The following is a 14,400-nucleotide window of genomic DNA, read 5'->3' on the forward strand; positions in this document are numbered from 1 at the left end:
CCAACGTTGTGAATTTACGGGTGCTGCGTATACATATTTTATAATAATCCCAATATATCCCGATGATTTCACAGTTGAAACTTCCATCTCTTTTGTCACGAGCAATATATTTTAACGCGTAAATGTGTTAATGTATGTGTAAGGTAACGTAAATTAAATAAATTTAACGTATTAATGTACATGTATCTAGCAGGTCGCGGGTGTTGCACTGGTACATGATGGCTGACACTTTGAAAGTACATCAATCGATGGGCCAGGCCGAGTTTCCCGTACGACAATTGACTCTGTCCTCGGTATGGTTTTGAATATGCCCTTGGCTCAGTTGACTCCGTCCTGTCCTGGCTTTGTTTGCCGTCTGGAAGCGAACCAGGTGCGACACATTCCAAATCGGAATGTGTCATGTATAATCAACATCGTGCTCTCAGGATCGTAATTATCAGCGTCGTATCCTGAAAGCAAGCAGTCCAAGAACACCTCATGATCTTTCAGGGTTGCGCTTAAAATGTTCTCTTATGTAGTGCAAAGTCAGTTCTTACATGGAAAGCAATCATTTCTATAAGAAACACGTTTTCTGCTGGCCTTTTTGCTTTTTTCTCCTGGCTTCTTTGCTTCCGGCTTCCGACGAACTGGATCGCACAACGCCATCAACTTGTCCTTTTCGTCACCAATCAAAGCTGAACTGTTCAAGACCTCCGGAGACCAATATGACAACGATGCACACAGAGAGACGGTGCTAAATGCCCCTATAAAGTAAACATGAAAGGAAAAGCCAGAACTTCCGTTTTTACAGTCACTACGAAGTTGCAACTTTTCCAATTTCCGTTTCTACAGTCACTACGAAGTTGCAGCTTTTCCAAGCCGATCAAAAAGATAGCTTCGATTGGACACGATCGCACCAAATCACCCCTTGCATATCCAGGAGGCCTTGAGGCTCTGGCTTGGTCTGCCTTCTGGCGCCTCTAGCAGTGTTGGTGCATGTTATTGCCACGAGAGGTCTACTCTGGCGTCTCACGGTGGTCACAAGTTCTCCACAGAATCATGTCGCTGCGGCTCATCTCGGGGTCAGGTGGCGCCGATCACGCACTGCCTCAGTTCCAGGTCAATGCTGGGGTCCGTAAGACGGGGCCGCGCCACCACCGCTCGTTCGCAGCGGAGACGAAGCCAAGGCTGCCGGGCGCTGGGGCGACTGCTTGAACCCTTGCACAAATGTGACAACTTTCAAGGACATCATCACAGTGAAATAGGGAGTCGACAGCGGAAAGAGACTAAATGTATACTCTGTTATCCGCCGAGTTCAAAAAGTATTTATCCACAAAAAGTTGCCTCGAAGTTGCTTGTCAGCATTATGCGTTCCTCAAACAATATGACAGTGCTCCCCGCTCTTCGTTGCAAACGCAATGTCGTGTAAATCTGCACAAGCATAGCACCCACATACGTACGCAAGCGAGCGCAGTTTTACTCATCATAAATGCAAGAACTCATATGAATCATTCGTGGGGATTAACCCACCACAGGACTCAGTCATGAATCAGCATAAAGCAGAGATATACATCTCGCTCATATGGACCAATACCTACCAGAAATGGGCATCTGAGCCTCTCACTTTTCTCAGACAACGCCACAACGTGCATTTTCATGGCCAAATTATCAGTTTACCGGAAGTTGGCCTGCAGCACTAGGTTCGCAGGTGTTCCGAAATATGGGGAGGTTTTGACATTCGTCAGCTAAGCAACGGGTTAAAGCTGATGCAGCACCCACCATGCTTCATGCATGCTTCTGAACTCTCGAAAGCTTCAGCCGTCGTTTTCCGTGCGCTAGCATTGTCTGACATCCATCAGAACTGCCTGACCTAGCTTGGCGATGTCTGAAACGAGGTAGCATTATCGCCTCGCCTGGACTCGTTTGACGTCACAACAATATCCGACATTGTGCCTGACCTGCCCTTACCGTGCCTGGCCTGTTCCGACCATGTCCGATCTGCCGTGACATCGTCTGACCCAACGCTCTCTCACTCTTAAATGCGGGATCAAATCTGCTGCATTTTCTGATATATCGTGGCCTGTCTGGCCTTCCCTGGACAGTCTGACCGTCTGTCCTGTCTAGTCTTGCCCGGCCTGTCCGACCCACCCCAGCCTGTCCGACCTGCCCTGGCTTGTCTGACCCTCCCCGGCCAGTCTGACCTTCCACGGCCAGTCTGACCCCAAGCCTACCCGACCCGATCGACGGTGAGGAGCTGCCCAGAAGCGGGGGCGGGTGGGTCGAGGTCTGCACGCCACCATCCGCTGACTCACACAGCGGAGAAGGGACGGCGAGCGGGCGTCGAGGTCATCCACCTCGCTGCACCACTGTATTTGACTACTGGAGCCTGACGAGGTGGCTGCTGGTGAAGAATATCGACATGCTAACGGACGCCACGTCGCCCAATTAACCGGCAATTACCAGCGGTAAGCCCTGGCGCTAGATGGGCTTGGTGGGAGGGGGAATGCAAATCACTGCTATGGGGAGAGACAAACAAAAGGCGGCTGCAGGAAGGCGGCGTCACGTAAGACGAGACAGTTCAGCATGTCTGAGTCCGGTGCACAGGTTTCTAGCAGCTCGTGGCTTATCGGATGGAAACGAACGTCGATATACCGTGGGCGCTCACGCTCAGCGTGGCAATCAAAAGATCTGGCCACCGCCCACGCAGCATGGTGCCTGACCTCGAAAACTAGCCCAGACACCTGGCTCACTCGGCACTTGTCCAGGCGGCTCTCTGGGCATTACGCCATTGCATCAGCCCAAAGCTCGTTACAAGCTGTCCATGTCCACATGGATGACGTGGTCGGACAGGAATCGTTGCAGCAGCGCAAGCCCCGTTCCCCATCAGCACGTACCGGCCGCCCTCATGCATGGGTAGAAGCATATAAACTGACCCGGTGTGCAGGCAAATGTTGCGACCGACGTTACGTGACCGAGTATCGAGAGTCACGTGGTCCGATGGCGGCTGGTCCTCATTCGCTGTTCTCGCCCAGGCTCGGGGCATTGCCACTCACATGGCAGTGTCTGCATCACCTTCTGTATGCCGCTGGATAAGAGCGGTGGAGCCATAGTTGGACATAATGGCAACGAGATTATGGTAGGATCGGGACGTCGGAGGGCAGCGCGAAGGATTGCTAAGCCGTGCCGCACGGTATAGGATTGTGCGGTCCGAGGCTCACTCGATTACCTCTGGTCGAGACTGCTGACGCAGCCTAAAAACAATGTTGGTCGGAGGAGTGGGGAGTGGGGTCCGACTATTTCGCATCCCTCTGTTTTGCAGCGGTGGAATGCTCTGGCCGACCGTAAGCTATGACATAGACTGGATATTCGACGGATGCTATGGAAAAGACCGCGCCGTCTTGGTCATTTCACCCCAATGCATCCACCATCCTTTCACATAGACATCATGCACTCCTGCATAAGGGACACAGCTGAGATGTTTTCCCGGCTGCAGCTTTCAAATTAGATTGGGTGGAGGTCTCCGAGGAAGTGAAGCTGCATGATGCCGCTGCAAACATCTGCATTGTTCTTCTCCACGGCACGCGGGCGAACCTTCCCAGAACATTCCGCTGTGCACGGCCTGCCCCTTCGCAGCCGGTTTGCCCCGGCGGAATGCCTTTGTTGACTCCCCTCGAACCCTGCAGGACACACGTCCCCTCGCCGGAACTCACTGGACGCGCTCCATAACTCACCAGGCGGTGGCGAGCCGGGCCGGCAGGCGGATGGGGGCGAGCTGCTCGCTTCTTCGCCGCGTGAGCATGGGTTTTATGACGGGGCCGGGCGTTCTGGTTGACTGCCGGGCCCGTGACGCGCCAGCGGTGAGGCTGTACCGCCGAGGGTCATGACGTCCTCCCGCGACACTGTCTTTGCATAGAGGTCTGCTGCAACAGACAGAGAACGAGCTGCGGACTTGAGTGGGCTTTGACCATGCTGGAGCGGTCAAAAGGAGCGGTAGGTCCATGCTGAGTCTAGAAGATAAGCTCACTCACGTCAGGCAAACGTCACGATCAGGGCTCGAGGCTGCCCGTCTCACGACGCAGAAAAAAAGTTGCTACTTTAGGTCATGTGAGGCTACTGACATCGGCAGACGTTGAACGGCACATGCTAGAGAGCAAGGAACTGTAAACCTCGTGGGAAGGAAAACTGCTGGCCCCGCAGGATGGGAAGTTCAGACGACGGGGAACCGGTGACCTCGGATGACGGGGAACCGGTGACCTCAGACGACGGGGAACCGGTGACCTCAGACGACGGGGAACCGGTGACCTAAGATGACGGGGAACCGGTGACCTCAGACGACGGGGAACCGGTGACCTCAGATGACGGGGAACCGGTGACCTCAGACGACGGGGAACCGGTGACCTCAGATGACGGGGAACCGGTGACCTCAGACGACGGGGAACTGGTGACCTCAGATGACGGGGAACCGGTGACCTCAGATGACGGGGAACCGGTGACCTCAGATGACGGGGAACTGGTGACCTCAGACGACGGGGAACCGGTGACCTCAGATGACGGGAAACCGGTGACCTCAGATGACGGGGAACCGGTGACCTCAGACGACGGGGAACTGGTGGCCTCAGGAGACGGGGAGCCGCTGACCTTGGAGGACGAGAGGCCTACTGACTTCGGGGAACTGGAGGACTCGTGGCCTTGGGCTTAATTAAGTTGTGAATACTGTGAGACCCAGCTGAGCGACGCGATCAACACCCTTTGCTGGGCCTTTCCTGGTTTAGATGCGGCTCCCATGATTAGGGCAAGTGTACATTGTGCAGGTACACTCACAGGAGTCAAAATAGCTATAAAAGCTCAGTGCATCCGGTGTGGAACAGCGGCGCAGCACGGAAGACAGAGCAAGCAGTCCGACCCCTGTCCGGTCAAAGTTGAGTGTGTGGCGCTCGGCCTTCTGCTTCTGGCATAATAATAGCACTCTTCGAATACCAACATTTACGAGCTTTGGTTTTTTAGGGTCTCATATGAACTTACGGATATGAACAAAAAGCTTCTTCGGTGTTTGTGGACTCCCCTGCGCGATCGAATTTATTGAGCACAGAACATGAGGGAGACACAGGTGCGGGGAGGGAGACAAACTTCATAAAGTTTTTCGGTTGTTCAGATGCACATATTCTGCATAATCCACCTAGCAAAGGGATTGCACGGATTTCCTTTCTAGTGAGGAGTGCAGAGGGCTACGCCACTGCTAATGAATTCCGCGGTCGTGGTAGTTATTGCAATGGAACTTAGGACATTGCGATACTTTTGCGGAGAATAACCAGGGTCATGGTCTGATGCTACAATGGGAATCAGCTAACTTCATCATCAAGTTAAAGAGTGTCCCACATACGGACCAAATGAGAAAAAAACCTGATCTGGTGGACTATCAGGACCTGCCATTTAGATAAATAGCACTAGAAGAATGGAAATTTATCACTACCAGAATATGATGCGAAATCAATTTTAGTTGTTTAGGAGTCCAAGATGCATGGTTCACCTTCCAGATCAACACTGGATTTCTTTCTTCTTCTGGAATTTCCATACGTCATGCCGTGCATGCGTATTTTTAAAGGCTTGGAGATTCTAGCGCACGCAAGACGGTGTTCATCATTGCGAAGTTTACGGTTCTTCTAGATGATTGTCAGATTTTACACAACGTACGTAAATTGCGCACAAAGGCTTTCAAGACGTTAAAATAGCCCTGCTCAACGTGCGGTGGCTTGCATTTCCAAAACGTTACGGGAAAATTACACGCCAACATTAGCAACCCGCATTGCAAAAGCCGGTCAGACAGCAGTCGCAGGCTGCCCTTCAAATCAACCTTAGCCATTAATGACCTTTAAGCAGTAAAGGTACGCAGTGTTTTGTGTTGTATGCCCCATGTGTCATTAGAGTCAGCGCATCATCCAGCCATTATTCTACACTGTGTTTTTATTGAACTTTGCATTTGAAAAATTAGAGAGGCTCAGCTGAAATAAGTACGTAGATCCAGCGTTCTGCAATATGACTGTCACGTTTCAAAAACAGCCCTCCCGTGCTCTTATCGCCATCACACAGCTAAAAATGGTTTGCTGGATTTAGTAAATTTTCTCCTCTTTCCATTTTGTCCATTTTCCCTGCCCTGTACAATCAAAGTACATTGTACGGCTGGCACTAAAACTGGGCTGGATGATAATCAGTGCGTTTGAGCCACAATTGTGGAAATTGACAATAGTGTAAGACGTTTACCAAGATGTTCAAGGTACCGCTCAATTTGCCGTGGCTGGTTTAATCAAAATATCGCATCACAATCACAAAATAACATCCACACCCAATGCTGAAATAGCTGGCAATTTTTTTCCTTCTTTGTTTTATGTTTGGTGCTAACGGTTTTTGTGCATTATGCCTCATTTCTACCAAGAAAGTGCCTAATGCCTCTGTGGATTTTGCGCGGTTCTGCAAGTGAAGCACTGGAGATGCTCAGGTGAGGTAAGCACACACAGCGATCGGACGCAAGCGTAGTCCGCGGTGGGCCTGATCTCACTTTGATCTCACTTTACATAGATGTCAGAAGATCCACGCTATCTCCAGATCACCTGTAGCTACCGCTAGCGACTTCAGCATTTATTTGCTTTTTGAGACGTTTTGGGTGGCTTAAAAAAATGTGCCCAGAATAAGAATCTACACGCATTTAAGGGTTCGGTGAGAGCAATGGTTAGATTCTGAGAGAACATGAACGCTAACGCACCTGATAAGATGAGACAGTCGTAGCATTACCAGCGCTACGCTCGCCCGTTCCAATGACTAGGCTTACCAGGACCCCGCTCTGCGAGTGCATGCTACAGTTCGGTCAGCTAAACCACCAACCCAATATGTGCTTCCTCTTCCACGAGGATATAAAGCGCGACCTGCCGCCCCAGATCCGCAAGCTGGTCAAGTTTTTCGGCCAGGCGTACTCAGACGAGCAGGTAGATCAGCTGTTCGCGCACTTGCTCTTCGACAACTTCAAGACGAGCCCGTACGTCAACCATGATCAAGGCAAGAAGATTGGCCTCATGTGCACCAGCCTTCATCTTCATCAAAGATGCATGCAAAGATGGCTTCATCCGCAAAGAGAAGATGCGTGACTGGAAGAAGCACTCGTAACAAGTGGATGTCACATAAGCTGCGATGAACATGGAGAGCCCATTAGTTCATCGCATCAAGCCTTCTTGGAGGCACTGACAGCTGTTGTATATATATTGACAGCTGTTCACTTGCATGCCTAATAGGGTGGACGGAAGCTCATATAAGGACAGTAGAAGACGGCTCGGCCACGCGCCCCTTTAGTGCTGCCAATGCTTTTTTAAGTGTTGAAAGCTTAGTTAATTTTCCGAACTATTCCGCCTATTCTAATGTTTTGATCTCTCGAGGTGCCCATGGCATTTCAGTAATCAAACACACCACCACAGCACGGCGTTCCTGTAAACCATAAACGCACGTGCTTCTATCGGATAGACCAAACCGCCAGGAACGACTGCGTTTGCCCTCCTGGACCTAAAGAAATTACAACAGGAATGCCACGCACACAGCAGGCTCACGCAGTCGCCGGGTAGCGCATCACGCATACTGCAATTGTGTTTGAGTGGCGTGAAAGTTGAGTGCTGGTGGGTCTAATTTGGAAACAAAATTGCCGCTTTGGGTATTCTAATTACGTTCCACAACTTTTAACATTGCTTATTGCTTGTGCAATGCAAGGCATGTTAAGTAATGATTTAATATAAAATGTTAATTAATCAATGATAAATTAATAAATTAATAGATTAATAATAAAATGACCTTGCATTAAATATTTGTTATATACATTTGAGTAGTTTGGTAAGATTTACTTTGTAAGTCGTTATGTGCATTCGCGAGGAATACTATTCACACAGATAAGACAGTACTTATAGCTTCCATCCCCTGGATAAAAAACCCAGCAGAATGGAGATATAGATGCGTTGATATTTTGGCACCATGCCTTTAACGAAACAAATAGCAGAAGACGTTACGACGACTAGGCTTCTGATATTCGTTCCGCTATGGATAAATGTTGCCGAAATATCAACGCATCATCATCGAAATATCAAAACCCCTCTGGGTTTTATCCGAGGAATAAGGCTGTTACTAAAATCTGTCTTATCCAAGACTTATTTTGAATTACATTTTGGTCGTGGACCATGCTGACAGCGCCTAAATGTTAGCATACCAAATGGACAACAGGTGCTTGCCGGTGTTACCAGTCCATATTCTCTTTTCGCAGAATTAAGGCGTATGAGGTGAATTCATGAACAAGAATGATCCACGTTTGATTATACTGAGGCAAGCATCAGATATGATGAAATAAATTCACTTGTAGCTTTTCGTATGTTTTAAAAGCAAAACACTACTTTAGAGTTACTTCATGTACCAGATGTTGCGAAGGGTTGACGGTCAGTCATATGTTTTTTTTGTTGACTTCCGGCAGCTATCTGCTGAAAGGCAGGACTCCGGAGGCTCCAGGTCACTGAAGTCATTAATCTTAAAGCATCCTGAAGTGGAACCTCATCAGGTACTGAAACTTCAGGCACTTCCGATCCGGACGTCATTTATTCGCCGCATTAACAGGATAACGCCGGGCAAGTGGTGTAATCTAGCGCGAAATGGCCTAGGCAGCCGGTGTGCCTGTAAACCCCAAACATCATCATCAGACTGGCCGCGCCAGAATCGCCATTCTAGCGGACGGGCAGATTCATTGGTAGTGCTTTCACTTTCGTAGAAGTGGCTTGTTAACTGGCGCGTGTTTAGTGAACCCGAATACCGTCATGGGCGTGTGTGCTCGCCCGTTCTCGTGGTTCTGCTGTATATTTACCGGGTATGTTATATTTCTAAGTGCATTCACATCTTCGTCATGGTGCTATTATAAAATTATTCGATTCCCAGTCCCAGGTCCATTATATCTAATGTCATTGCCTAAATTCCTGTGTCATGTCTCACAAAATGTGATTCGTACTCGAAACTTGCCCTCGACGCATTAAACTGGTTGTAGGCCAACTGCCGTCCGTTGATACCATAAACCGTGCTAATGTACACCAGGCACTAAATTCGATGATCATATCTTGATTGACCCCGTGCACTGTATGGCCAGTAAGGTGGCGGTGTTCGCGTGACGTGTATATGACGCCATCCATATCCGGGTGACCCTCACATAGGCTGCGCGAAATAATTTACACAAGTCCACGTGCTTCTAGAACAGAAACAAACCGGTTGTACGTCTTAATATGGCATGACTGTCAGTTGCATTGAACGATCTTAAAATGTATGTCGATAGAAAGCCCCATAAAATCGGTAGAAAGCCCATAACAAGCCCATCATCAAAGGGAGTGTTCCACAAGTGTACGGAGTTTTTATGGACATTTCTGACGACTGAGTCATTCAGAGATAATCAGCTTCGAGACACCAGCCTATAGACGACTCCATTGCGTCGGTATACCCGTAGATACCCATCTGGAGTTACCAACGAATATGGGCAATGGTGTTTATAAAAAGTTTGAGAAATCTCCGATATATACTTGAAGAAAACTTGCGCAGTGGGTTTGCTTGCGGTCTTTCAGTGATAATCGCGCTCATGCATTCGTTCAATCATTCACACTATTCTTGCAATTACAACGCAAATCAAGTTTCTGCGTAAGATGTTTTGAAACTCTTCAATAACTTGAACTAAAGTCCTGGAAAAGTACAGACCGGTGAACAACGGAGAGGCACAGCTAGCGCATTAGGAATGGATGCCAACAGGGCCGACGCACTGTCAAAGTTGCGTTTAAAAAAAATACCCGTGGGAGCCTCTACCAGCTTTTGCACCGACATGAAGGCCCGGACTCCAATATGGTGCCCATGCTACGCATTGATCTTTGCCATACTGAGATTACCACAGAACCAACAGCCGGTTGCCTCCGCCGTGAAGCGTCAAGGTATTCTTACTCAATCCGCCACGTACTTTGTGAATTATGGAACGTTTGGTCACGGCAGTAGGCACTCCCAGCAGGATCTCAGAGGCCTCAAGTGCGCCAAGATCCCAAACCAGGGGCTGTCTGCATATTGCCCCACAAGTGTGTGCCAAACCGAATCATCTGTGTGGAATGACCACAGGGCAGGGGCGGGGCAGTAACCAGGATGTCAACAAGGAAGGATTCGTTCCAAGAAAGTCGAGGCTGGCGCGTCGTACCAGCAGGCACGGTGCGGTATCAAGACAAAGTTGTCCCTACTGTGCTACGAAAGAATGCGCACGAGCGGCGATAGCCACAGTAGCGACGCTTGGTGCTCGGACTGGTTCTATTCCGCAGCTGACTACCCCGAACATTCTCAATTCATATCCGTCTCCACTGCGTCGAGCACACAGGCTAAAGAGACTCGTGCCGACGAGCCACCCCTTGACCGGGTGTTCGGACGCACAGCCATCCTTGCCCTCCCTTCTCCAGGCTGACCGGCGTCCCAGCCCTCCGGCTACGAACGGTTTGCAGTCGGGCCAGGCGATCCCCGTCCTAGCAGTCCAGAAACCAGTGAGCTAGAATTGCTTTTGAACTAGGGTGGGAGGGAAAAATTCCATCGCAAAAAGACCGTCCGGGAGGGAAAAATTCAATTGACGAAAGATGAAACTTGTGACCTAGTGACTGATGCTTCAGCAAACAGACATCTAGTTCCAGTAGGCATGAACGTAATATCATAAACCTGACAAAACTGTTTTGTTTCTTAACATCTTAGGCCGTTAAAGTAGAACAGAATACATTAAAGCATAACAACTTCATGACAGTTTAATAAGCATACAAAATTCAGTAACACCAATAATTTAATGCTGCACTTTGCACTTACCTTCTACAGCATTTTTAACACAAAACAAAGGAAAGGAATTCAACGACAAAATAACAACAAAAGATTCAACAAGGATAAAGCGCTCAGACAACAAAAAAACCTAGGACTCCTACACGTCAGGTCATCACCAAGTCAAGCACAATGCACATATCTCTGGCTTCTATTAAGATGGGGTCAGGAAAAACAAACATTTTGTCACTGTTCCCTACAAAATACCAATGCCTTTTTCTATGAAAGTAGCCTAGCTATGCCTAACCCAAACAGGCCCCACTTCATATCATCCGTCTAACTTGTCGGTGTCACAGCAGCAGTTGTGACTTACCGATTCCTGCACAATTCCCATTGTCACTTGCCATGCACTAAACCAACTTAACCCAACTTAGAGTGGCCCATATGTTGAACGTGATCTCAACTCACCTTTCTGGTGATAGCAGCACTTAAACATGATAAAAGCATGATAAAGCTCATTTTTTGGCTGGTTTCAACTTGCGCTTGTGTTCAATTTATTTGTGTATGCTTGTTGACATCAGACAAAGTTGACAACACACAGATGAAAACACTTTATTCTGATTGTCATGGTTAACCTCTGTCAATGGCAATAATGGGTATGCTCCACAAAACAACCGCTCTTCTCCAAAAGTAACATAACTTTTGGATGACCATGCCAGTTTTGCTGCTTGCCTTTTCAGCTGCAGCAAAGGCATCCATTTAGGCTTGTTAATTCATATCTAATGGCATAGTTTGATATTTTGGCCTCACATTTTTAATGGAATGGTCTGACCATTTGCTTAATGCTGATATTTACCTTGCATTATAATTACTATGCAGCTTACAGCATTCCAGTGTTAAAAATATAGTGCATATATACGGTACAGTCACTTGTCAGTCAGCAAATCATGACAACTATGGAAAACACCTGCTTAAAGCAACCATGAGGCACCACTTCAAGAAATTTAGGACAAACAATCAAGAATATGGAACAAAATAAGCCCATTACTTGCCTTGTGGCATCATAATTTTTCTCAGACAAAATTCGATCGATCAGAACAGCAAATGGCTAACAATGCTTACAAATAATGTGTTGAAAGCAGGTGAGGTAAGCAATTTCTTGGTCCGCAGGAGACTTACTGGCTTTTTCAGAGCACACATCTTCCTGGTACCCCAAAACCAAAAGTCAGTACCACAGTTTACACAGCTTGCTGACAGACAGAGCCATCCCACTCCCCCCCCCCTTCCCCCCAATATAAATAGCGATCACGTCCACCAACCTATGAGATTAAAATGCGAAACAAGTAAGAGGTGTGCATAATAAACATTTCTGGAGGGCAGAATTTCGCCATCAAACACTTCTGTACTAGCTGCGTCAGGTCTGTCCCAAAGCTCCATATGGCAGCATAAGGATAGCCTTGTCAGGTAGCCTGGTGAGTTAGACACTCGAAATGCTTAGATTTATCATTATCGAGCACCGCCATGAACCAAAAATGGCTAACAAATGGTTTAACAGGGCAAAAATGGCGGTAAAAATAAGTTTCGTTCTTCAAGCTGTGTCCTTCAATCCCTGTGAATTGTTCACACTTGGATGCATATCAAATATGTTTGGGCGGCAGGCGAATTAATCCAATTTATGCACAAAATACGTGCAAGTTAGCAGTAGGAGCATCTTGTACAGAAATTGATCAACATTTTAAGCAACAGGTCGTACCTCTGAAGGCAATGGGAAAGGAAGGAAGAATAAAGTGGTACCACACTCGTATGATACCAAGAAAGACAAAAGTAGTTCGACAAATATAAAGACTGATACTTTTTTGGAAAAGTTTTGTTACCGCCTGATTTGACTTAAAATGTATTAAAAAGTGTTCAAATTGTGACAGTCATCTTGAAAATTTTATTAAGAACACATTTCTTGAATTTTTACTCCTGCATTTCGGGAGTGATGCAAGTTGGTCGTCAAGTTTCTTCGAGTAAAAGAAATACCTGGAGCAAAATTCTCTACCGGGCCCTGCTGGTGTTTGCACCAGGCTCTGCTTTCGTGGTGTGGTGGTGAGACCAAAAAATTAGTGATGCATGAAAGCCTTGCATTTAGCACGATGAAGCCGATTGCGATGCATTTTGTAAACAAAACCAAACTTGATGCGCACAAGCGGCTGGAGTCGCTGGGGTGGGGGGGGGGGGGGTCTTGGGCTTGAGGGTATCTGGCGCCCTTGCCCTGTGCATACATAGACATGATTCAGATTTAGGTGAGGCAGGACATAGCCAAAGGTGTCCAGGCTCTGTGGAGCCTTGTTTATGCTTGGTGGTTTCAAGTGAGCTCGGTTTTGTATCACATCTGAAAACCTCAGAAAGGGAACGTGGGTTTGGCATGTCGGATTAGACAACGTCAGGCAGAAGTGAAAAGTTGACATAAAATATGGGGAAAAGGAGTGAAACATTGCTCCTCATGGGGTATTGCTTTACACCCAAAGTCAGCAATTCTAGGACACTGCCAGAAACATGCGACAAAAAAAAAACTCCGAACGGACCACAAAGGACCCATCGCCTCTGCACCGCGCAAAGCCTGCAGCAGCGCACCGAAGCGAAGATTGTCGGTCCCCGGTGAGGGTGGCAATGGGCCGCGACAAGCCGTCTCGTCCCGCTAATGTCCGCCAACTGGTTGAAACGGGTGATTTTGCCGTCATCCGTGTTTCACATTGTCCAGTGGAGTTTTCGATGGAATGTTGCTATTTTGACGTCATATTATCACTAGTCATGCAAGGACATGATCAATAATTCTTACACCCAGGAAAGAAGCAAGGAACTCCGATTATCCCCGCACTACATTGAAAACCTGTGTGGGGAAGCGTTTTAAACGGATGGGTTCCCATCGCACTGGTCGCACGGGACGGTATGCTAGAAAATCGATGCGGGTATTCAAACATTCGCAGCGCATAATATAAAAATGAATCTCTTTTAAACATGAGGATCATACCACCGATGTGTTCCTCGTCATGAGCCGTGGCTAAAACACGGTCTCTAAACCTGATTTCGAAGCCTCGTCAGCTGGTCTTTAAAATCTGTCTTGCATACTATCTCGCCGCCCTTAATTCTGCGACAACACCTCGTGTAGGATGCAGATCTGCCACTCCGGAATCACCACCCAGTGAGCAGACTCCCAGAGGAGAGCAGCATCTCACCAAGTCCCTCTAGTTTCATGGTGTATAATTTGTTTGACGCATTAACACCGGGTATTTTCTGCTGGCCTTTCACTGACGCTAACACTATCTGATGCTCGGACGTCGAATATGGTCTGCCTGAACTTCGTTTCCCAGCCGCCCTGAATAAGGCGCATCAGTGGTCAAGGTGTTGTGCGATCAGATTCTTCGCTTCAGCATCTGCCCTCATGCTTTTCAGCAAACGAAGAATGGTTCATGCAGTTTTCGGCCGCTATGGATGATAATGGAAGGACATTGATTGCTGTTGTCCGTTTTAACTAGACAATGTCCTTATTTCGTGGTCTAAGTCTCTCGGCATCATTCTTTAACCGCGCCAGTCCACGCGGAAACACCTGGG

The 14,400-nt window shown here is 47.9% G+C and overlaps 1 protein-coding gene across 1 annotated transcript in view; it reads left to right on the plus strand.

Annotated features, from left to right (window-relative positions):
• Positions 1-6,860: 6,860 nt before the first annotated feature.
• Positions 6,861-14,400, plus strand: part of LOC119111227 (uncharacterized) — a 58,546-nt gene continuing 51,006 nt past the window's right edge. Inside the window, exon 1 of the mRNA XM_037235045.1 lies at positions 6,861-7,026. Coding sequence (XP_037090940.1) covers positions 6,861-7,026 — 166 coding nt within the window. The remainder of the gene's footprint in view (positions 7,027-14,400) is intronic.

This window comes from Pollicipes pollicipes, unplaced genomic scaffold (assembly GCF_011947565.3).
Source record: "Pollicipes pollicipes isolate AB1234 unplaced genomic scaffold, Ppol_2.1 Scaffold_7261;HRSCAF=8764_pilon_pilon_pilon, whole genome shotgun sequence".
Classification (NCBI taxonomy): domain Eukaryota; kingdom Metazoa; phylum Arthropoda; class Thecostraca; order Pollicipedomorpha; family Pollicipedidae; genus Pollicipes; species Pollicipes pollicipes.